The 23253-nt window shown below is 42.8% G+C and overlaps 1 protein-coding gene across 2 annotated transcripts; it reads right to left on the reverse strand.

The window, feature by feature from the left end:
- Positions 1-1581: 1581 nt before the first annotated feature.
- LOC127753531 (uncharacterized) lies at positions 1582-12992 on the reverse strand. Of its 2 annotated transcripts, none has more exons than XM_052279017.1 (2): positions 12746-12992; positions 1582-6316 (listed from the first exon to the last, which is right to left on the reverse strand). In XM_052279017.1, exon 2 carries the CDS (start codon positions 4735-4737, stop codon positions 3721-3723), a length of 1017 nt encoding a protein of 338 aa, XP_052134977.1. In that variant the 5' UTR covers positions 4738-6316; positions 12746-12992; the 3' UTR covers positions 1582-3720. The 2 variants fall into 2 exon arrangements, 1 of the variants encoding a protein (XP_052134977.1); XR_008012590.1 differs by lacking the exon at positions 1582-6316 and adding an exon at positions 7248-10263.
- Positions 12993-23253: the final 10261 nt, after the last annotated feature.

A 23253-nucleotide genomic window follows, 5' to 3' on the forward strand; every position in this document is an offset into this window, starting at 1 on the left:
CGATCAATGACTGTAGCTGTGTCTTGTCCTCCTGTTAACAACCAAATTTGGTAACATCAGCGTCGGAGAACATTGGTGCGGGCGGAGATCTCACCGGGAAGGAAGTCACCTAGGAATCACCTTTGCGCCAGAGCAATCGCCAAGAAGAGAGAGAAAAGGTTTTGCTTGAAAACGGAAGTCACAGCGTGAGATTTCTCGGGGGTAACGGTTAGTATTTAAAGCGTTGGAATAACGGTTAAAAGTAGCGGAGTGCGAAACTTGTTCGGAGTCGGCTTATGGCAAATCCGGAACATTATCAAATATTCCGGACTTGGGGGGCATGTGTTAACAACCAAATTTGGTAACATCAGCGTCGGAGAGAAGATTAAATCGAAGCAAAGTCAGAAACAGAGATCGAGTTTGAAAACAGGGCAGGAATCGGCTGATGTCCAGATCGGCTACGACAAGATCGGCTGAGTCTGAGTCGAGGTAAATAAGCCGGTATAGCCGATTCTGACAATACGACTTGTGCGCGACATCGGGTTCAAGTTAATGTACTTCAAGATGATTGCCACGCATGGATAGAGTCCTGGGAAGGCAATTGTATCTATTAGTTAGGATATTTTATGTAAATTCTTTATAGATAAGTGTGGGCAAAAGTCTGCTGCAAAGACTTATGATATCTTAGAGTTTGTTAGAGATAATGGTCATGTCCGGTATGGGCATATCTTGTAATCCTCGGGTATAAATAGACCCCGAGCCCTATGTAACTTTTAACACACATGTTCAATACAATCTCGGCGCATCACCACCCTTTTTGCTTTAGTTTTATTTTGACGAGTTCTTGCTTTCGGGTTGGGATGCATCGATTTCGATCTTCAACAAGAGGTAAAATCCGTCGTGATGGATTGCGTTCTTAGGATTAATGCTTCCATCTTCATGACACTCTAATCACTCGGATATGTAATTCGTCAAGTTATCATATATCTTATATAATCTCTAGCAATATCGCCATCTAGACTACTATCAGCCAATATCTGTATGCAGAAGACAGCCGGTTAGGTTAGATCTTGACGTTGATCTAGATTATATAAGATATCCACCATTCTATGAAACTTCTAGCGGCTTGATTGTCTAGATATCATTCTTCTTTTCATACTTAATGCTGCATCAGTTGAGTTTGATCTATTAAGTCGTGCTTAGAATATCGATCTCTAGCCTGCTTTCTAGTTGCCGATTAGAATAGCATCGGAGTTTCAGCCGATCGTATCTGATTTAACTTCATTTGTTCTATATGCCTTATTGATATGTTAAATCTGCCCTTTATGTTAAGATAGTGCTGTATCTAAGTATGTTAGGCTTTTGCTCAATATATTATACTTGCTTTAATATCTTGGTATAGAGTAGTATCGGAGTATTAGCCGATACATGCTAGATCTATCTGATCGGCTATGCTATAAGCATATATAATCTTGTTATTGACATATATTTTGATCTAAGTGATTTATACTGTCTCGGCATGATGACCGATCTATCCTAATCACTTGATTTAAGTATATATCGATATAAGGAGTATATATTGTTAATATCTACAGCCGATCGAGTAGATTTAGTTCTTCTTTACTTATTTATAACTGTCGATCGATACACAGATGAAACGGCCCAAAGATAAATGATATGTCATCGGCATCTAGCCGATCGGCTATCATTTATAAATTTAACTACGATTTCTTTGCTTCTATTTCTTGTTGATTACAGGATCAAATCAACTGGCACGCTAACACATCCGAAGGCGAGTTTTGGACCTGCACTGGAGTTAAGTAGATCTTCCAGGCCACGTGTTTTCTGTCAACACCTCCGGAGGTTGAATCTTCTTGATTGCATTAATACTCCGCTGAGTTACCTCGATTCCCCTCTCATGAACAAGAAGTCCTAAAAATTGTCCAGCCGATACGCCAAAAGCATACTTTGTAGGATTCATCTTCAAACCATATTTTCTGGTTCTCTCAAAAACCTTCCTCAGATCGGCTATATGATCTTCAACTTCCTTTGATTTAACTACCAGATCATCAATATAGACCTCGACCAACAAGCCGATCAGATCATGGAATATATAGATCATGGAATATATAATTCATGGCTCTTTGATACGTAGCTCCAGCACTTTTCAAGCCGAAAGTCATCACAACCCACACAAACAAGCCGATTGCACCAGGACATCTAAAAGCAGTCTTATGAATATCTTCTTCGGCCATAAAAATCTGATTATAACCAGCATTGCCATCCATAAAACTTGTAATCTTATGCCCTGAAGCAGCATCAACCAATTGATCGGCAATTGGCATTGGGTATTCATCCTTAGGGGTAGCTTTATTCAAGTCTTGAAAATCAATACATACCCTAAGCTTGCCTTTTTTCTTGATGATTAGAACTATGTTAGAAACCCACTCTGCATATCGGCATGGCCGAATAAAACCAGCATCATATAATCTAGTTATCTCAGCCTTGATAGCGTCATACATTGCAGCTTTGCACCTCCTAGGTGGTTGTTGATGTGGTTTAAATCTTGGCTTAATAGGGAGCCGATGTTCAACAATCGATCGGCTGAGTCCTGGCATCTCATAATATTCCCAAGCAAAGCAATCTCGTTATTCTTTTAATAGTTCTATTAGCTTGGTTTTGAATTCTGCAGAAAGATTCTTACTGATGAATGTCGGCCTTGGCCTATCTCCTGGACCTATATCAATTTCTTCCAAATCATCAGCCGACATGAAACCCTGTCCTAATTTGCCATCGAGATCTTCTACCGTGTCCTTGGTGTAGAAATTTGAACCCTCCACGACGCCCTCAAAGTAATAATTTGGGCTCTCCATCTTCAGTTAGCTATATATCACAATCGGACACTTTTAGAAAATCTCCTTCCCAAACTTTTCCAGACAGGCAATCAATCCCGTCCATCTCCCAACGAGCTAAATCGGCACTAGCAACATTAACTGACCTGTCGGCTGGCACAATTTCAATCTTGTCACCTTGCCATTGAATTAAGTACTAGTGCATGGTCGAAGGAATACAACAATTTGCATGAATCCAATCCCTTCCAAGCAACAGGCTATAGGAACCCTTCCCATCGATGACAAAAAACGTGGTAGGAACAGTCTTGCTGCCGATTGTCAACTCAACATTTAAAACTCCTTTGGTCTCCGATGGATTGTCACCAAAATCTTTAAGCCCCATATTGGTCTTGATGAGATCATCGGCATTCTTGCCAAGCTTCCTGAATGTAGTGTATGGCATCAAATTCATAGCAGCCCCACCGTCGACCATCATCTTGGACATCGGCTTCCCATTGACGAACCCATTAACATACAATGGTTTAAGGTGCCGATTTTTTGTCCCTTCTGGTTTCTCAAAAATTGCTTGTTCTAGTGACAAAATCAACCTAACAGAGTCTTCTTCTACCTCATCAACATCGGCCTGCCTAGCTTCATACTCAGCGGGCAGTATGAAAACCATATTTACCGATGTAGATGCAACAGCTTTACCCTTAAGCAATATCTTTGCCTCATCGGCTTCAACTTCATCGGCTGAAAGCACTTTGCTTTTAACACGACACTCTTGTTTGGTCTTTGTCTTCTTGAGCCGATGGTTGATCTCTTGTTGCACTTCTTGAAATCGCTCCCTGTTCCTCAACCTTTGTATCCTTCTCTTTTGATTCTTTGTGAAAATACCAGAAGGAAACCACTATGATTTCCTGGCCTCATTATCATCATCTTCTTGCAAATTATCTTGATGAATCGGTCCCAATCTCTGATGAACAGGCAGCCTTTTCTGATTTAGCCGATTTTCCATGTTGTAGGATCGTCTCGAACTCCCTGCAATATCACTGCATTCTGGGCAATCTTTAATTGATGGCAGTCTCATACCCTCATTCCAGCAAAATCTGAAAAACTCACAATCCCAATGAGGATCGAAACCATCATTATCTCCATGAAAATATTCCTGTTCCTGCTGTTTGTCATATCTTCTCTGGTACTTGTTAATAATTCTTGTTGAATTTAATTGTGAGTTCCGACGGTTTCCCCCATCGGCTGCTCTCCCAGATGTGTGTACCATGTTGATAGGAAAAGGATTGCCATCAACCTTCATCGGCCTCTTCGAGTCATCAAATTTGATTTTTCCACCCTCAATTGCCAACTGGATTTTCTGCCTAAAAACCTTGCAATCATTGGTGGTATGAGTTCCAGAATTATGGCACTTGCAATATTTTCTCTTTCCCAGCTCTTCAGCCGATGGAATCACATGGCCAGCAGGAAGTTGAATTTGTTTTTCCCGAAGTAGCAAATCGAAAATCTTGTCAGCCTTGGTGACATCAAAATCATATTTCTCCTCCTTTCCGGAATTTTTCACCCATTGGCATGACACAACCTTTTTGCTCCTAGCCCATTCAGCTGCTGCCACTTCGGAGTCATCATCCTCCTTAGATTCATACATATAAGGATATACATGATTAATTTTCTTGAAACCGCTCTTCTTGGCTTCTGCAAATCTATGCTCATGCAAAGTCACCTTCTGGACAAGATGAGCCAAGCTCTCGAAATCCTGAGCCGAAAACTTTTCCTTGATCGGAGCTATCAAACCTTGGAAGGCAAGATCGGCTAGCTGAGAATCGGTCAAAGCCAAGCTATAACATATGTTCCTCATATCTCTGAATCTTTGAATGTAGTCTTGTACAGTTTCATCATGCCTTTGCCTCACCATGTCAAATCGGACAACTTCATCTCATGACTTCCACTGTAGAAATAGCTGTGAAATTGTATTTCTAGATCAGCCCAGCTATGAACAGAATTGTAAGGTAGCGAAGAGAACCATGTGAATGCCGATCCAGACAAGGATAAGGGAAACGATCTAACCCTCAATGCATCAACAGCCGATGCTTCACCACACTGAGCCAAAAATCGGCTGACATGCTCATAAGTTGACACATTGTCTTGTCCTGAGAATTTTGAAAAATCAGGGACCTTGTATTGGCCTGGCAGTGGTACTCTTTCAAACCACTCAGGGTAGGGGTGCCGATACAAGTTTCCAGTGTCCTTCGGTTTGAGGCCGAACTGCTCCTTCATTACATCTGCAATCATATCGGCCTAGGGCTTCTACTGGGGCACTCCTTTCATCCGCCGCTGGATTGGGTCAACTTGATTGAACTGTTGCAGAAGCTGAGGTTGAGGTGATCCCCCTGGTTGGTACTGAACCTGAGGTGAATGAGGTTGATATTGAAAATTCAAGTTGCCACCAGGATAACTCTGAAGAGGCTATTGCACATTACGCATTTGCTGTCCAGACATAAACTGAGCTCAAATAGGTGTTCTCTGCCTAGTAAGTATCAAATGGCCTGTCTGTTGCCCAATCGGCTGCACTATCTACTGCCTGATCGGCTGAATCGGCTCGACACCTGATTGAGGTGACCCAAACATTGCTGCCACCTGATCCTGAGTCAGCCGATTGATGTTTTGACCGGCATGCTGGGGTTGCTCTCTCATCAACACATGAGGGTTACCCGCCTGTCTCAATGCCGACGATGATGCTCCTGGTGCTGCACCCAAAGCTGTCACCGTCGGTTGGCCTAGGGGTACATTGTGCTGCTGGTTGCCGGTCACCAAGTTCCTGTATTGTGGGAATACACCCTCTGGCAGAAAAACTGGTCCCTTGTCTTGATGCTCAGCAATTGTACCATCAACCACAGATTTAATCATGTTGGTCAAAGTATTGACAAGCACTCCTGACTGATTGATCAATGCTTGATGAACAGCATAATCAACCCGATCCTGGAAGTTGTTGAACACCAAGGTCTCTTGCTCTTCAGTGTCATCCTCCTTGGGCTCCTCATCATTGTCACCTCTACCTCCCTCAACACCTTTATCGTCCTTGGGCTTGCCGCCCTTAGCTGATCTTGTCTCAGGTTCATCGGTAGAAACTACCTTCAGCTTGTACCTCTGGATAACTGTGCCTGAACGTGTCTGCTTGAATGAGTGCAAGTACTGAGTTTTCAGATTTTTCATCATCTGCTCATACTCTGCCATCTGTTCGGGCGTCAGCTTCTCCAGTGTTACCGGGATGATGTTCTCCGGGATAACTTCTGTCGTTGGTGGTGGTTTGGTAGACGGGGGTTTTTGCTTGCCGTCCGAAATGTTGAAAAAAAAACTATTGCACTCGTGTCCCACTGGGCGTGCCACAAGCGTGTTGATGCGAAAAACACATACTGGCCTGTAAGATCTGCTTAACTCCTGTGCAGGTCCAAAATCTTGCTTTTAGGTTCGTGAGCGTGCCAGTTGATTTGATCCTGCAATCAACAAGAATAAAAGACAAGAAAGCGAAGTTAAATCCACAAACGATAGCCGATCGGCTAGGAGCCGATGACATATCATTTATCTTTGAGCCGATGTCATGTTGGAATCGATCGGCAGTATTGAATAAATAAGATAAAACTAAATCTACTCGATCGGCTGTAGATATTAACATCATATAATCTTTCCTTCGACATATGTTTAAACTAAGTGATTGGGATAGATCGGTCGCCATGCCGAGACAGTATAAATCACTGAAGTCGAAACATATATTAAAGTAATGACTATATAGACGTTTATAGCATAGCCGATCATATAGATCTAGCATGTATCGGCTAATACTCCGATACCACTCTATATTAAGATAGCAAAACAAGCAAAATATATCAAACAGAAAGCCTAATATACTTTAATGCAATAAGATCTTAACACAAAGGACAAATCTAGCATAACAATCAAACATATAATTCAAAGATAGCTAAATCAGGTAAGGTCGGCTGAAACTCCGACACTATCTCTATTGATAAACATAAAACAGGCTAGATATTACAATTATAGATATTACTCAATAGATCGAACTCAACCGATGCAGCATTAAGCATAAAAATAAATGTAAGATCTAGGCAAGATGATGAAAATCTCCAGCAGATGGTAGATATGCTAAATAATCTAGATCAATAACAAGACCTAACTCTATCGGCTAACTTCTCACAATAAAAACCAGCCGATTATAAGTTAGATAAGGAAACTAATAAAGATTATAAGGCATATTTGATAACTCGACGAATTACATAAACAAGATTAGAGTGTCATAAAGATGGAAGCACTAATCCCGAGAATGCAAGCCGCCATAACAAGTTTTACCTCTAGTTGAAGATCGAAACTGATGCAGCTCAACCCGAAAGCAAGAACTCGTCGAAACAAACGTAAGAAAAGGGTGGCGATGCGCCGAAAGTGTTATTGAACTTGTCGTTAGTTTGATTACATGGATTCAAGTTCTATTTATACCCGAGATACATAACATGTCCTTGTCAGACACGACTCTTATCTCTAATAAACTTTAAGATACACATAAGTCTTTACGGCAGACTTTTGCCTAATCATATCTCCAAGGAAATTACATAAAGTATCCTAATTACTAGATACAGTTGCCTATCCGAGAGCTTATCTCCAACATAGCAATCCTTGTGAAGCACGTTGACCGATTCTAGAAGCAATTCTATAACTGATCTTGCTAGAATCGGCAGTATCGGCTGTATCGGCTGCCCTCTGTCCGATCCATCTCACCCGATGCAGACCCACCCGATGCCCTCGCAGCCGATGCAGACTCTGTTCTTCGAATCCGATTCTTTACCGCATCCACTTTGATTCCAATGCCGAACCTGGTTTGTATCTTACCAAATTTGGTCTTTAAAAAACCCGGAGCTGAAATCCAACAAATTCCTATTTCTTTTATCCTTCATCTATGTATTCTTATCCAATACAGGGTTCCTTTTATCAAACTCCCAGATCAGCATATCATCTTGAGTTTTCCATGGATTCATGCCCTTCAAACCATTGTATGCTTATGGAAACAACTACCAATCTTGCATAGCTTTCTCATAGATACGCAGTCGGTTTCTCTTATTTTTATTGTTATTTGTGATATTCCCATGCCGAAGGTAGTACATTTGTGGTTACTAACGGCTTAGTCAAGACTTCACTTCTACTGTACGAGAGTGTAACTAGAGGAAACTAGTTCTAAAAATGGTAAGTTGTCATGATCGATAAGTTAGTTTCTGATCTTTTCTTTTTTCTTCACTTTGGTTTTCATGCCATATGATGCAATCGTCTACATTCGAGGGTGAGGTGAGGTTTCGGCAACAATCAATAATATTCCTATAGCGTCTTAATTTCTTTCGGCCTTATCCTACAATTTTGAATTACAGGTAAGAATATAGAACCAATATTTTTCAATCACAAATGAAGTGGTAAGATCGTGTTTTCAAAGGAAAGGTTGAGATGTAAGGTATCAAAATAATTTTTCTTTTCGACGCATCGGAATCAGACATTTTTCAAGAGAGGTAAGATGAGTCAACAGTATTTGAATGTTTTCACAACTCTCCCTTTTTTTTGCCTTTAAAAATATATTTGTAAAATATAGGGTCCTTAAACTAACGACCATTCTATCTAGGGTCTCAACCTACAGTCGATATGCTCTGATACCAGCTCTATAGACCCCCGATTTTGGAAATCGGAAATCTTCTGTGTTTATCCGTACCAATCCATGGATCAGTAGTTGGTACACACATACATAATTGAATCACAACATATCACGAATGAATTCAGGCTAAAAGAGTTAAATACTTACATTAGGGCTAGGTAGGCCAACAACTATCAGAGAATAACAGCGGAAGGCAAAATAATATAAGGGCCCGGTTAACATGCCACAGGCAGACGACTGGGGAACGAGACCTAGAACAAGACCGCACTCTGATCATCTTGTTGGATACGCAAGCATACCGACAAGGCCTTCTCTTCAACACTCTACTAAAAGATATGTAAATAGCAAGAGTGAGTACCAACCGTACTCAGCAAGCCACCACAACAACAATGCATTTGATAGAGGGTATTTCGAGGAATGGCTTCAGGTTCTTTTGTGTAAAGGATTTTTGCAAATCTTTTCACAAACCTAAGACCTAGCATAGAGTGATAAAATTTTAGTACCAGTGTTCACATTAAACAACGACGATTCTGTCCACCATCCATTGTGATCCCAAGGATAGCTTCCCGCCATTGAGTCGTCATGGTTTTCTGAGGACGTCCACCATCCCTCCTCTCAGGAAGTGGCTCCATCAGCATAAAAATCATCATGCAATATCCCATCCCACACAAGTTAAGAATTTAGAGTCTAGCCAAGTGTAATACATGTCCCGGTGCTCAATAACCGTAAGCACGGCTATTCGAATAGATTTGGTTTACTCACACTGCAGTGGATGTACACTTTACCCGTACTCCGTGACTTGCCCAACACATGAGCCGAAGTCCCAACGAATGAGACACGTCACGACAAAGCATTTCAATAACCTCACTTTGGCAGTACCAGCTCCATGAGCTTTAGTCCTCATGCACTGTAGGCCTCCAAAGTTTCTAGCAGTGAGAGGAGTTCTTGCGCTCCCGAGGGGGAAAGACTCACACATTCATTAAGTTATAGTTAAGTTTAGGTTTGCACATGGCAGTCCTACCGATGGTGACACCACTTAATCTCTCGCGGTCCAACTAATGGCTGCCCCACCGTAGGCCCCTGCCTCCCATACACATCAAGAAATCCACTACAGCTTGGGTACCACCTCCGCTCGGCTATTTACTCCGCTAAGTCTATACCCACATGAGAAGTACGGTTGTACTGGGGTCGTTTCATGCTTAACTTCATGGCTCGGTCCTTAATTGACCAGGGACAGCACTAACCTTTATCGGACTCCACCCAAGTCATCCAGCCGCCCCAGTCGAAAACATTTGTGAATAATAATTTTCCTTTCACAAATCATTTTATCCATGTCATGGTAATGTGGCACGTATGTCTCCACATACCGAATCTCAACTACCTCCCCTAAGGTAGTTGCCCAAGCATATAGCATTTGATAAATATGAGAATGCATGATTCTAGTTTAGCATGACTAAGCATTTGTCAAATATTGACTAAAGACACACAATAGCATGGTTTACAATGGTCATACAGTTATTCAATATCAAGGCATGGCGGATAACAAGCAGGACATTCATATTCATACATAGCATGCAAATTTTATTTAAATCAACATAATTTTCGCAATAGGTTCAACATGCTCAAAGATTAGTGATGACTTGCCTACTCAGGATAGTCCTTATTCTTGGTATAATCTTGATCAACCTTCACCTCCTGGAAGCTGCATATGTTGCCTCACGACTAACCGATATACAATTTCTATAATACGCGAGAAAAACCAATATTCAAGCAACAATCACATATGCACAAACAAAATATAAATGTTGGGGATATACCTAGGGCTGCTCGTACAACTCGTGCTTGCTACTGGATTGTAAGGTGCTACGAAGTCTAAACTATGGGCTGTTCACATACAGAACTCAATACTCAGGACTACGGGTCTACGGCTCAATATCTATCAACTATGGCTATGGGGAGTTCATTGCTAAACTAGTTTTGATTGTAAATTAAATGGTGACGCCCTACAGGAGATTTACCAAGGCTCAGTGGATGATTTAATCATAACAGGAGTTCTAACGGGATGGATTGTATAAGCATCGCTCTACAAACATTACTGTATAAGGGTTCCAATGAATTACGTGCTCTGTAGGTTAGATTAGTGTGGTCCATAATATTGTAGTTTAATTATTATACACGACCTAGTTTGTACAAGCGATATAATATGTGTGATAGGGCGAGTTAAAGCACCTGCAGTACCGCTGGGTTACTAATAAATGGTAACCAACTTAATTATAGACTATTCCAGATGATATTGTATTAAGTAAACTTATTTAGGTGATTTAATCATACTAGCTCTGTTATTATTTCTCCTAAGCAAGCTTAGGATTTTTTTATGTGTTTCCTAGTTTATCTACTCAATTATAAAGCTAAACTTTTATAAGTCATGGTTTAATTATGAGTAAATTATGCTCACGGTACATGAACTAACTTGTGTGGTGGGTGCAAATAGGTACAACAATTTACAAATTGCTCATTTCAGTACAATAACTTGCCTAAATTGTGCGGATTGGACCAAAATGATCCAAACAAGCAAAATTGTTTGAACTTAGCACGTACTGATGAGGTAGCAGTTTAATTTACACGCTTGATTATGTTTTGGAGATCTTATTTGCAATCCAAATAAAAGGAGAAATTAGTGATGCAAAAGTTTATTTCATTTCATTTCTCAGGAATTTTCGTTCCTTTATAACTCATCTTATGTTTATTTATATCTTTAGGGCAAGACAATTTCTGGCATGCCATAGTGCAAGTAACACCAGGAAATTCATTCTAATTTATATGTTCAGAAGCTCCATTTTATTGAAATTTTATTTTTATGACCGGGCATGTTTAATTATTTCAGTTTTTTTATCAATCTAAATCTTAAAAGTATCATGCGGATAATAACAACATATTTTGTAACTTTAAATTTCTATGTGTAATAATAATTACATATCAGTATGCGTTAGATTAGATCAATTTTGCTTGTGTGGATCGTTTTGGCCTAGATTCGCATGGACTAGCCAAGTTATTATACCAAAATAAGCAATTTACAAGTTGTTGTGCCTAATTGCACCCACCATACAAGTTTATGTACCGTGAGCGTAATTTACTTTTAATTATACTGCCACTGAATATTAAATAATACTAGTATTTTCCTAAACATCCGTTAATTTGAAACATCACTCATAATTAGTTTATGTGGTTGCTACAGTGACAAAACATGTTAAATATAATTATTTGACATCTACTCTACTGTACAATATCAATTGTATTTATTAACACATTATTTAGTTTAACCATTATCTAATCTTTTGATATTAATTATTTAATAATTATAAATATATTTTATTAAAAATTTATTTATATACTATTGGAAAGCTTATGAATTTATATGAATTTAGGTTCAAGTTTCACTCGAATCCGAGTTAAAATGAGCGAGTTATGCTAGTTTAAAGATTGAAGTTTGAATTAATTCGGGAAATTGTGAAAGGGTACTATTCATAACTGATTTATTTTTAATCCAACATTATCCATAACTATAGTGACTGACATGTGGGCAAACCGGCTTGCTTAATAACCAGTGGGTCCTGCCTGTCATATGGTCAAAATATATAATTGTGTTTTCTTAGATTTTAACTATAGGGACCCAACTGCCATTGAGTGGTCTAATAACCATTAGGGATAGGATTACTGTGCGCTAATCACATGTGGGTCCTACACGATTTCTCTCTCTCTCCACTCGTTCTTTCTTCCTCCCGTCGTCTTCTACCACTCGCTCGCGGCCAAACAGAGGAACGGCGCGCAGCGGTCCGACGGCTCTAGCCGGGACAGCTCGGCGCGCGGTGGGGAAAGGTGGCGGCGCATCACCGGAAACCCGTCGGCGGGGGCGGCGAGGCACGGCGGCCACCCGACGCGCGGCGCGATGGCGCGCGGCGGTGCCGAGATCGCGAGAACGGCGGTGGCTCAATGGGTGTCGATTCAAGCGCAGACGACTTCGATTTAACCATCTAGGGTCTCTAGTGAACCAATTCATGCAATAATATGGCCTAGTTTAGTTTGGAACTAGTGCCGTCTACGGTGAGCTCAACGGCGGCGCAATGGCGGCCCGTCGGCAGGCTAGCAGCGGCACACACACCTCAAATCGAGGGGGCCAAATGTTTCTAGGTCACCAGAGGGTGCTAAGAGCGCAAGGATTTACCATGCGGTGGAGCAATGGCGTAGGTCGGTGATGCGTGGCACGGTGCGGGTGAGGCAGAGGCGAATCGACGTCGGCAGCGCACGCAGGTGTTCGACGCACTCTCCCCGACGTCCAGCGGCTTCCGGCGTCGACCCAAGGTAGCGGCGACGGCGGCGGCGACCCAGGCCACGGCTCCCGCAGTCAGCCACGCCGGCTTTGGCTCTACCAGTGGTAGTGAAGGTATGCACACAAGGTGTTCGATTGGAGGTCCGGCTACGGTTCGAGGAAGAGACACAGAGAAGAGAGGGTTTTAATGGCGGGCTTGGCTTGGGGATAAGTTAAGATGGCGTGGAGGATAAGGTCGGCAGTTGGCGCACTCGATGGCTATCTACCGCCCAGATTTAGGGAGGTTGACGCGGCTAAGCTTCCTCCTCTCTCACTGCCTCGGGGATTTGGGGATCCATGGAGTAATGGTGGCGCTAGGGTTGCAGGCCTCGCAGCTAGACGGATAGAGGAGAAGCCGTTTATCCGATGGGCGCGACGTGGGACGATGTGACGCGAGGAGATGGTGAGAGGACAATGATGACGAAAGGGCGACGTGGTGGCCGTTATCTGTCGTGGCGACGGGATAGCAACGGCGCATCTCCGTGTTTCCTGGAAGGAAACGGGGAAGCGGTTGGAGGCCTGGCGCGACGCGGTATGGAAGGGATGACGCGGGCGCGGCGTGCCGTGGTGCGGCGCACGGAAGGCAGGTACGAAGCGGACGCGGCAAACGGCGCGGCGCGGGTAGGGTTAGGGTCGGACGCGGCCGAGGGAAAGGAGGCGCGGGTGTGGTGCAGCACGGGCGTGAGCGCAGATGCGGAGGGATGCGGCGCGAGGTGAGGGAGCGGCTTGGGCCCACATCGAACAGGTCATGGGCGATGAATAGTGACGACTGAAAAAGAAAAGGAATGGGGGAAAAGGAAAAAGAGAAAGGGGAAGGGCTAATCTGCAAAAGTGAATGGGATTTGATTTGGAATTGAGATGTAACCTATACACTTTGATTTTGAGAATTCAAATATTTGATTTGAATATTTATGTATTTCTCCCACAAATGAATTGTTTTGATAAACTTGGATTTTGACCCAAGGTGACTTATATATTTTTCAGACTTAGAATAATAATGGATTAAACATTCCGATGTATCCCTATCAATACGATGGCACATTGATCTTGTTCATTGTTTAGCAAATATATTTTACACATATAGGTTTAATTTATTTAAGTTTTATTCTATGAAGGTATTATGAGACTTGATGCAATATTGGTCTATACATTGAATCGAATACTCCTATAAACCTATTTTATATAGAGAGCTCAATTTATTTACATGACAAATTATTTTACATGAGTGAATATAACTCATGAGAGACTTGATGAACATTATAAATATTAATTTAATTATTCCAGTGGACACTCCTTTATATATAGGATCATTGTAGTGGCGACTATTTTATGTGTACTTAGATGTCATGACACTTGTCAACATGCATCGAGTATTTAACATTCAATTTGTAATCTACATTGTAGAAATTAATAATTGACTTGTGCTTTATTTGGCTTTGCTTTCTTGTGCATAAATACTTATAGGGTTAATAATAAACAATATAGTCAAAACTTTGCCTTCTCTCTTTTTGAGAGTTTGAAAGTATTTGATCTCCCTAAGTATAGAGTTTGTGGTACCACTGTCCACAAGACATAATCCTCTCCAATCGGAGCGATATACTTAGACATCTATAATGAAAGAAGAATTGCTTGGTTAAGAATTCTTTATCCAATATATATACATACATACAATAATTAAAACATCAAATACATAGTATGACGTTTACATATGTTAAAAGTACATACTCTAATGACTAGCAAGCCATACAACCTTACAATATAAGGGAGTTCGTACTTATCTACTTATTACAACCAATATTGTTTGGCAAACTTATAGGATATCAATATACTGTTTCAAGCACACTGAGATAAGAGCAGCTTCATCTCTAAGTAGGACGTACCGAGATTATTGCAAATCTCCAAGTGGGTCCGTTGAGCAGTATTCGATGAACATATCATCCATCGTAGAGAGTGGGGCAACATCTTCTGGGAGAACATTGAGGTTTCTCTCTGGTTCAACAGGAGCCTGGTGAGAACTTGCAACCTCGGGGCGTTCTTCATGTGTAAGATTGAAGTGGGCTTCAAATCTTGTGTTCTCAGAAGATTTTTTTGTCCTTGAGGGATTTTTGGTATAAGAGAAATTGTTAGCGCGATGCTGTTGAGTCAGTATCCTGTCCTCCGGAAGCATAGTTGATATTGTTTTCTCTATCTTCTCTGCCTTCATTGGCTCTTGTTTGCAAACTTCAATCTGGAACAAATGTTATGAACAACATGGTTGTATTCTGCCACAGTTTTAAAGTCCTGTAGGCGTAAATGAACCCACTCATAATTAGCCTCAGGCCAAATGAGTTCCTTTTGCTGATCATAACGCTCTTTCAGAGCTTTCCAAAGATTGAGAGAGCTCATCTCTAACATGTATTCATGTTTGAGATCCTTGTGAATGTAGAGCCTTAAAAGGAAAAGGGTTGTATTTAACTTCCTTTTCTCCATTGGCGGGTCCCCATCATTGGGTTCCTTAATTGTATTTAAAATCCCACGAGAGGCAAAATTGATTTTGATATCGGAAGCCCAGATGGGATAGTTAGTCCCATCGACATGTGATTAATTTCCAAGTCAAATTGTGAAGTGGAACATGCATTAAATCCTCCATTAATTATGTTGTACATAATTAAGAGAATTTGCTAAATCAAAGTACAAAATTTATAGAATTTTGTAAATTAATAAAGCGAGAAAGTAGAGCGTGTCTTAAAATAATATGCAAAAGGCATGTTATTAAGATAACAAATAAATTTAGTGAAACAGGGTATTTAAATAAACACCTATGTTAATAAACACATAACATCAGCGGTCTATAGGACCATTACATAATAATGTGTACAACTGATGAACTGTTTCCACTAAATTACATAAAACATAGGGACTAAAATGTAATTGCTGCTGAAAATAAATTTTAAAAAAACTAAAAATTAAATGGTAAATTGGGTGGTGGGCCGAAATCTAAAGGATTCGGCCCACCACCATGCGGCATTGTGCCGGCAAGGAAGGGGCAGGGGGGTGCCAGGTCGCGGCCCATTAGGCCCGTGACCAAAAAGGCATGGGGGGCGCTGGGGGGGGGGGGAGTTAGGGTTAGAACCCTTACCGCCCCCCGTGGGATATCCGCCGCCGCCGCCGCCGCCGTTCCGTTGTCGACGCCGCCATGGGGCACGCAGCCGATGATGCCACCTGTCCACCGCTGCCCTTCCCCCGCCGCCGCGCCATCTGTCGCCGCCATCTCCCTGTGCGACACCGACGCGGGATGCGCCGCCGCTGCTACCTCCATTCCCACCACCGCCACACGTCTCCACCCCCTTTCAGCCGCCGCCACCGCCTGCATCCACCATCCGCCGCCCACCGCCGTCGCCATCCACCATCCACTGCCGCCTCGGCTGCCCCTCCATCCGCCGGCGGTTGGCCGGCCGGATTAGGCCGATGGCTCCCGATCCTTGTCGGAGTCGGAAGCCGGCCGAGCCCAAACGCCTTTCCCTGGCACCCCGTTAGGGAGTGTACGGCTAGGAGAGCCATGGGGAACGGCGATGAAGGTGTGGTGGAGGCCAGGACGGCGAGCGGCGGCTTCACCGGTGTGACGATGAGATGAGGACGGATTGAAGAAGGGCGGCTCCCCCGTGCGCGTAGCCAGGGTACCAGTCCGGCCGAACCCCGGTGGCGCCGGAGTTGGGGAACGGCATCGGCGTCGGCTTGGTGTCGGTGGAGGTAGTGAAGGAGCGGTTGATGGTGGAGAAGCGTCGACAAATGGGGCCGGCAGCGACTCCATCTCCGGGGGAAGATCGCATGGCTCGCCGGGCAGTGTCACCACTGCCGTCCATCCATGGTGGTCGCAGTACTGCACCCCCTGCACATGGATACGGCGAGGCCCTGCGGCAACCGAAGACGGAGGCGGGGAAGGAGGAGCAACCGCAGTAGTGGCCACCACGATGCGTCGACGAGGGTGGTGGTGACGGCCACCAGCCCTAGCCCGACGTTCATGGTGTTGGTGGCGACCGTGGTGGTGGCGGCGAGTCCTCTCCGATCGACGGAGAAGATGGCGAAGACGACGGGCGCGCTGATTGCGAGCTAGGCCGAGAACAGCATCCATAATCCAATGAAAGGTAGGCATCGTACCTTCTGTTTTTCGCTTTTCTTGAGATCAAAAGCGATTGTTTCTTCCTCCTTTCACTTCGCGATCTCCTTCACGAGAGCGAAAGTGCTGATAACGTGTTACAAGTGGAATTGATTATAGCGAGAGAGATTGAGCGAGAGAGAGAATTGAACACAAGAATAAGCCAATCACTTTATTGATCAATGCGGTACAATATATAGATGTGGAAGGGGTGGCAACCGGAGACGCGATGGTTGGGAACCATCGCGTCCGTTGCCAAGGAGGCCTAGGGAAGAGGCGCAATTGCCTTCGGTTGCGATCCATCGTTTTATATGGATGAGATCACCCTGTTGTTTCATAACAATGTTTACATGAGGGGGAAGTTATTATTTTTTAAATAATAAATCTAATCTAATGGTGTAAAATAATGGGTCCACAAATTTAAGTGAAAGTCAACTGTGAGATTAGAACGGGTCCACCAATTTAAGTGAAAATTAACGGTGAGATTAGACAAGTCACATATAGTGGCTTAAGAGCGTTTATAGGAGTGCCATATAGCGGCTTTAGAACATTTGTAGGAAGTTTAATGGACTTTTAGTATATAATAGTAGATTTTATTGTACTAGTATTTTCTTACGAAAAAGATAATTCTAAACGTGCATTCCAATTTCCAATGTCAAAAATAAATGCCTTAACTTTTTTTTAAAAGATTGCGCACGTTTGAGAAACATAAGGTGATCTAAAGGCATCATTTGCGGCACAATTAATCTTGCGCCAAAAATTGACAAAAACACACTAGATTAATTGATTTAATAGCCCATTAGAATTCAACATAGTGTAATCTAAACCAGTGCCGGAGCCAGAAAGAAGCCTAGCAAATTTCAATATAATTAGTAGTTGTTATAAAATTTCATTATCAATTTACTTATTAATATTAAAATTTAGTAGAGTTTGCGCCAGCGAGCCTGGGCTGTGGCTCCGTCCCAGATCTAAACTCACCATCTGATGCAAACTATCTTGAAGTTAAATTGTGCCGCCAAGCCAGCAGTGAGGAACAGTCGGCACGCCACCGGTATCGCCTCTGCCGCTGTCAGATTGGTTCACGAAAAATGAATTTATCCAAGCAGATATAACATTCCATAACAAAAATGCAAAACTTGTTTCCCTGAATTCGACTACTGTGTCTCACAAATGCTTGCAGCAAGATCTTTAATTTACAATCAAATAGGGTAAGGGAGGTGATAGTTTTGTACTAGTGCTATGGCACAGTAGATAGTTCAAAGTCTTTTACTATTTGTTTGTAGCTCCATATGAATTTTACCGTCCTTCAGGGGCGGACTAGGGCTTGTCGGGTATGCACGGCAACCCAAAAAAAAAATCAAACTTTGTTTACGATATGGTATCACTATCATCTATTCTCTCCGTTCCAAAATATAAGCATTTTTGGCTATGAATCTGGACAGCTAAAAGTTATTATATTTTGGGACGGAGGTAGTAGTATCATGTAATAGATCTAAAGACTCGATGGATGCCTCGTTGAAGGAAGAACATGTGGACCTCTATTTTTATAACAGGAATCAATCGTGTAAACAGTACCATTTCCGTAGATCAAGTAGTCTGGTACACACGAGTTTATAGCTGAAATACCAAGTGCACATACACGAGAGTCTAGAGCGAATTATTACATCATAGGCCCGCAGGCATAGTCTTAGACCATAGGACCGAATGGTCCGGAATACATTCCAAAAGCAGAAGCAGATAAGGCAGCGGAGTTAAGGCAGCGCCACGTCATTGCCACAGGCAACGACCGTAACTAAGACCTACTGAGCGCCATCATCTTCATCACCCTCCTGGTAATAAGCATAGGGATCCTCCGAAGCATCATCTCTGAACTCTAGTTAAGTTTGTATATTGCAAGGGTGAGTACCAACCGTACTCAGCAAGTCACCACAACAACAATGCACATGATACAGGGTATTCAAGGAATAGCTATGGTTCTTTTTGTGCAAAGCAAGTTTTGTAATTCTTTTCACAAGCCTAAGACCTAGCATAGACGACCTAGCATAGACAGACCAAATTTTAGTACCAGTGTTCACATTAAACAATGACGGTTCTGTCCACCATCCATTCTGATCCCAAGGATAGCTTCCCGTCATTGGGTCGTCATGGTTTTCTGAGGACGTCCACATTTCCTCCTCTTAGGAAGTGGCTCCATCAGCACAAAAATCATCATGTAATATCCCATCCCACACAAGTTAAGAATTTAAAGTCTAGCCAATTATAATACACGTCCCGGTGCTCAATAACCGCGAGCACAGCTATTCGAATAGATTTAATTTACTCACACTACAATGGATGTACACTTTACCCGTACTCCGCGACTACCCAACACATGAGACTCGTCCCAACACATGAGATGCGTCACGGCAAAGCCTTTCGATAACCTCGCATTGACAGTACCCGCTCCATGAACTTTACATCCTCGTGCACTCTAGGCGTAATACGATTTCTAGCAGTGAGAGGAGTTCTAGCGCACCCGGGAAGGGAATACTCACACATGCGTTACACGTGGCAGTCCTACCGATGGCGACACCACTGTAGACACCCGCCTCCCGGTCCTACCAATGGCTGCCCCACCGTAGAGCCCCTGCCTCACACATCAAGAAACCCACTATGCAAGGATACTGCCTCCGCTCGGCTATTTACTCCACTAGGTCTATACCCATATGAGAAGCATAGTTGTACGAGGGTCGTTTCATGCTTAACTTCATGGCTCGGTCCTTAACTGACCAGGGACGGCACTAGCCTTTCCGGACACCACCCAAATCCTCCTGCCGCCCCAGTCGAAAACAGTTGTTTGGTTTTATTTCTCCTTTACAAATCATGTCATCAATATCATGGCAATGTGGCGCTCATGTCTCCACATGCCACATCTCAATTACCTTCCCAAAGGTACTAATTGTCCAAGCATATAGCATTTGATAAATATGAGTATGCATGAATCTAGAGTAGCATTTCTAAGTATTTGTCATAATTGACTAGGGACTCATACGTAATCATGGTTACAAGGATTTAAGGGATAAACAATAATCAATGCATGGCAAAATCACAAGTAGGATGTTCATCATTGCATGCAACTTTATTTGTAAACAAAATAATTTCGCAATTGGGATCAACACGTTCAACGAATAGTGATGACTTGCCTTGCTCGTAATCCTGCAGGTCTTGATCCTTGCTCGGATCCGCAACTCCCTCGAGGTATAAAAGTACGTGCGGAGAAACGATTTGAATTCAATTAGAATTCAAATAAAATCCAATAAAAACCAAATCAAAAAGCGAGCGCGAGAGGTGATTTCTATATTACATTATTCGCGAAATATGACAATTCCGATTTTAATTAACTCAACCTAAGGTATTTTGTGATTTTAAAAGTACCCTCCTAAGAACCCAACACAATTATATAGCTCTTAATAAATAAATCCAAATTTCTACCGCAAATTGATTACTCATAGGAAATTATCAAAAATAATCTATAATTATATGCAATTTTGTAATTGTACAACTAAAAGTAATCTAGATTAAATCCAAATTATTTTAGTTTCCAAACCTCCTTAATCTCTCCCCTAATTTCTCTTTTACTTTTCCTCCTCTTATTTTCTATTTTCCTTTTCTTTCTTTTTCTCTCTTTTTCTTTCTTCCCTCTCTCTGCTCCTGCTTCCTCTCCCTCTCTCCCTCTTACTGCCTACCGAGACCGGCTGGGGAAGAAGAAAGGGCGGCGGCGGCTCAGCTTACCGGTGGGCGGCGGCGGCTCGGGCGGCGCACGGCGGCAACGACACCAGGCGGCGGCGCGGCGGCAGGGCGGCGCACGGCGGCGGCGACGGCGGCAGCGACACCAGGCGGCGGCGCGGCGGCGCGGCGGCAGCGGTGGGGGAAGAAGGGGTAAAAGGAGGGGAAGAGGAGGTGAAGGGGGGGTGTGGGGTGGAATGGCGACGTGGGAAATTTTATAGGGTGCAGGGAGCGGTGGCCGGCTTAATGGCGACGCGTCGGCGGCGCACGGGGCTCAGGGTGATGGTGACGCGACGGGCGGGCGGCGCGGCGCGGGGCTCGGTGCGGCTCAGCACAGGGCTCGGCGCGGCTGGGCATCGGCGTGCGGGACGGTGACGAGCAACGGCGACGAGCGTGTAGCAGGGCAGGGGCGCGGGGCGCGAGGCGGCGATGGCGACGGGCGCGCGGCGACGGGACGGGCGACGCGGCGCAGCAGCGGCGCGGTGATGATGACGACGCAACGGCGACGACGACGGTGCGCGGCGCGACAGGACGCGAGGGGGGGTGCGGCAGCGGCGCGCGCAAGGCGAAGCGACGGCGCACGGCGGCACGGGGCTCAAGGGCGCGGCAGCGATGGTGATGGTGTGCGGCACGACGCGGCAGCGGCGACGCGACGGCGGACGGCGTGGCGACGGGCGGCGTGGGGCGCGAGGCTGGCTAGGGCGCACGGCGCGGCAGAGGGAAGGCAGCGATGGTGACAGGGAGGGGAAGGGCTAGGCTAGGACCACATCATGCACCTAGGGGGCAATGAACAGTGATTTTTTCTATTTTACCTATTTTGATTGATTTCCTATTCAAATCTTTGTCCCATAAATTCTAATTTTCACACAAATGAAGTTTACCCACTATTTGTGTTATTCTAATCAGAGGATTCACCCAAGATTAATATTACCCATATTTTATTTTAATACAACTTATTTGAATTTTAATTAGGGCTAATTCTTATTCCATCGCACTTAAATTTAATTTTACCAATATGGTCGTGATAATATTTTATTTATTTCCAACCTTACCTAAACTTTATTTTAAATTATATTTTAATTATTTATTTTGCCAATTTATTTTTAGGGTTTATTCCTAATTAATTATTCTTATTCATGATTAATTGAACTCCGCAATAAAATCCAAACAAAATAGGTGAATAAATCCGGCATGATGCAATTTATTTTAAAAGTTTTTGAAGGTCCTCATTTTAAGGGTTTCGATTTTGTTGGTCGAATTTTAAGGATGTTACAGAACAAGACCTAAGAGCAAGTTTAATAGTAATATAGTATAGCCAAACTATTGGCTCCAAATGAATGATAGTCAATTTTATAGTTAATTCATACAACTAGGAAATTAGCCCGCGCACTTGCGCGGACATCTTATTTAATATTGCTTATATTTTTATTACGATGGTTTATGTGCGGGTGATATTTTTCTAAATATTCTTTTGACTCCTTTTTTAATATGTATTTATTAGTTCTTTGTTTAGGCATTGGCCATGATTTTCTGCTAATTACCCTTACGACATATAAATTTTAAACTAAAATTATTTAGGACCGTGCAATTTTGAATTTATAAAAAAATATATTATGTTACAATAAAGAAGTTGATTCCTATCTATTTTCTACGATATGTTTCTTTTTTAAAAAATATTTAGCATATCTTATTTTTCTTTGAGTTTTCAAACTTCAAGTAAACTTTTTCTTGTATACCATAGATGTCTTTACGTATTTTAGGACATACTAATAATTTTTAGGTGTTTCATCTAATATATTAGACATATCAATCTATTTATTTCTAATTAGAGTGAGGTGATTATTCGTGTATAGAGAGAAATGACGGGTTAAACAGTGAGTGGACGTCGGTCGCTCGCGCTAGGCAAGCCGGTGACACCATGCTGGTGTCGTGTGCCCTTGAGGCAACACCACATCAAGGCGCGTGCCCCATAGCTTGGTCTCGCCTCTCATCGTGGCGACGGCAGTGCGCCAGCATGGTATATCAGGTATCTCCCGTTCTCCCAGGCGAGTAATCTGTATTTCTCTAATTTTTTAAAAAATTGTTATATTCACATGTAATCAGTCGATAAAAAGTATATTTATATCTTTTTAGGCAAAGCACATACGCAGAAAAATGACATCTTTCCACTGCTGAACTATTTTCATGGGACCAAAGTCCAACTTAGCATTACCCACCAATCAGCGATATTCAAAGTCGGTTTGTAAAGGAGGAGCAGAGGTTGGACTTGATCACTTACGATCCAATTTATTTGTTTAGATCAATCTAATCAAATGGTCATAAAGTAAGTATGGGACAATCGGTTTAAATGAGTTCAATTTTCTAAGATTTTCTTTGATAATCACCATTCTAAGCCAAGCTCCAGGAGCTTTACATCTCGATGCTCCCTGACCAGAAATGATGTTATTAATTATTATCTTCAATC

Source organism: Oryza glaberrima, chromosome 10, assembly GCF_000147395.1.
Source record: "Oryza glaberrima chromosome 10, OglaRS2, whole genome shotgun sequence".
NCBI classification, from domain to species: domain Eukaryota; kingdom Viridiplantae; phylum Streptophyta; class Magnoliopsida; order Poales; family Poaceae; genus Oryza; species Oryza glaberrima.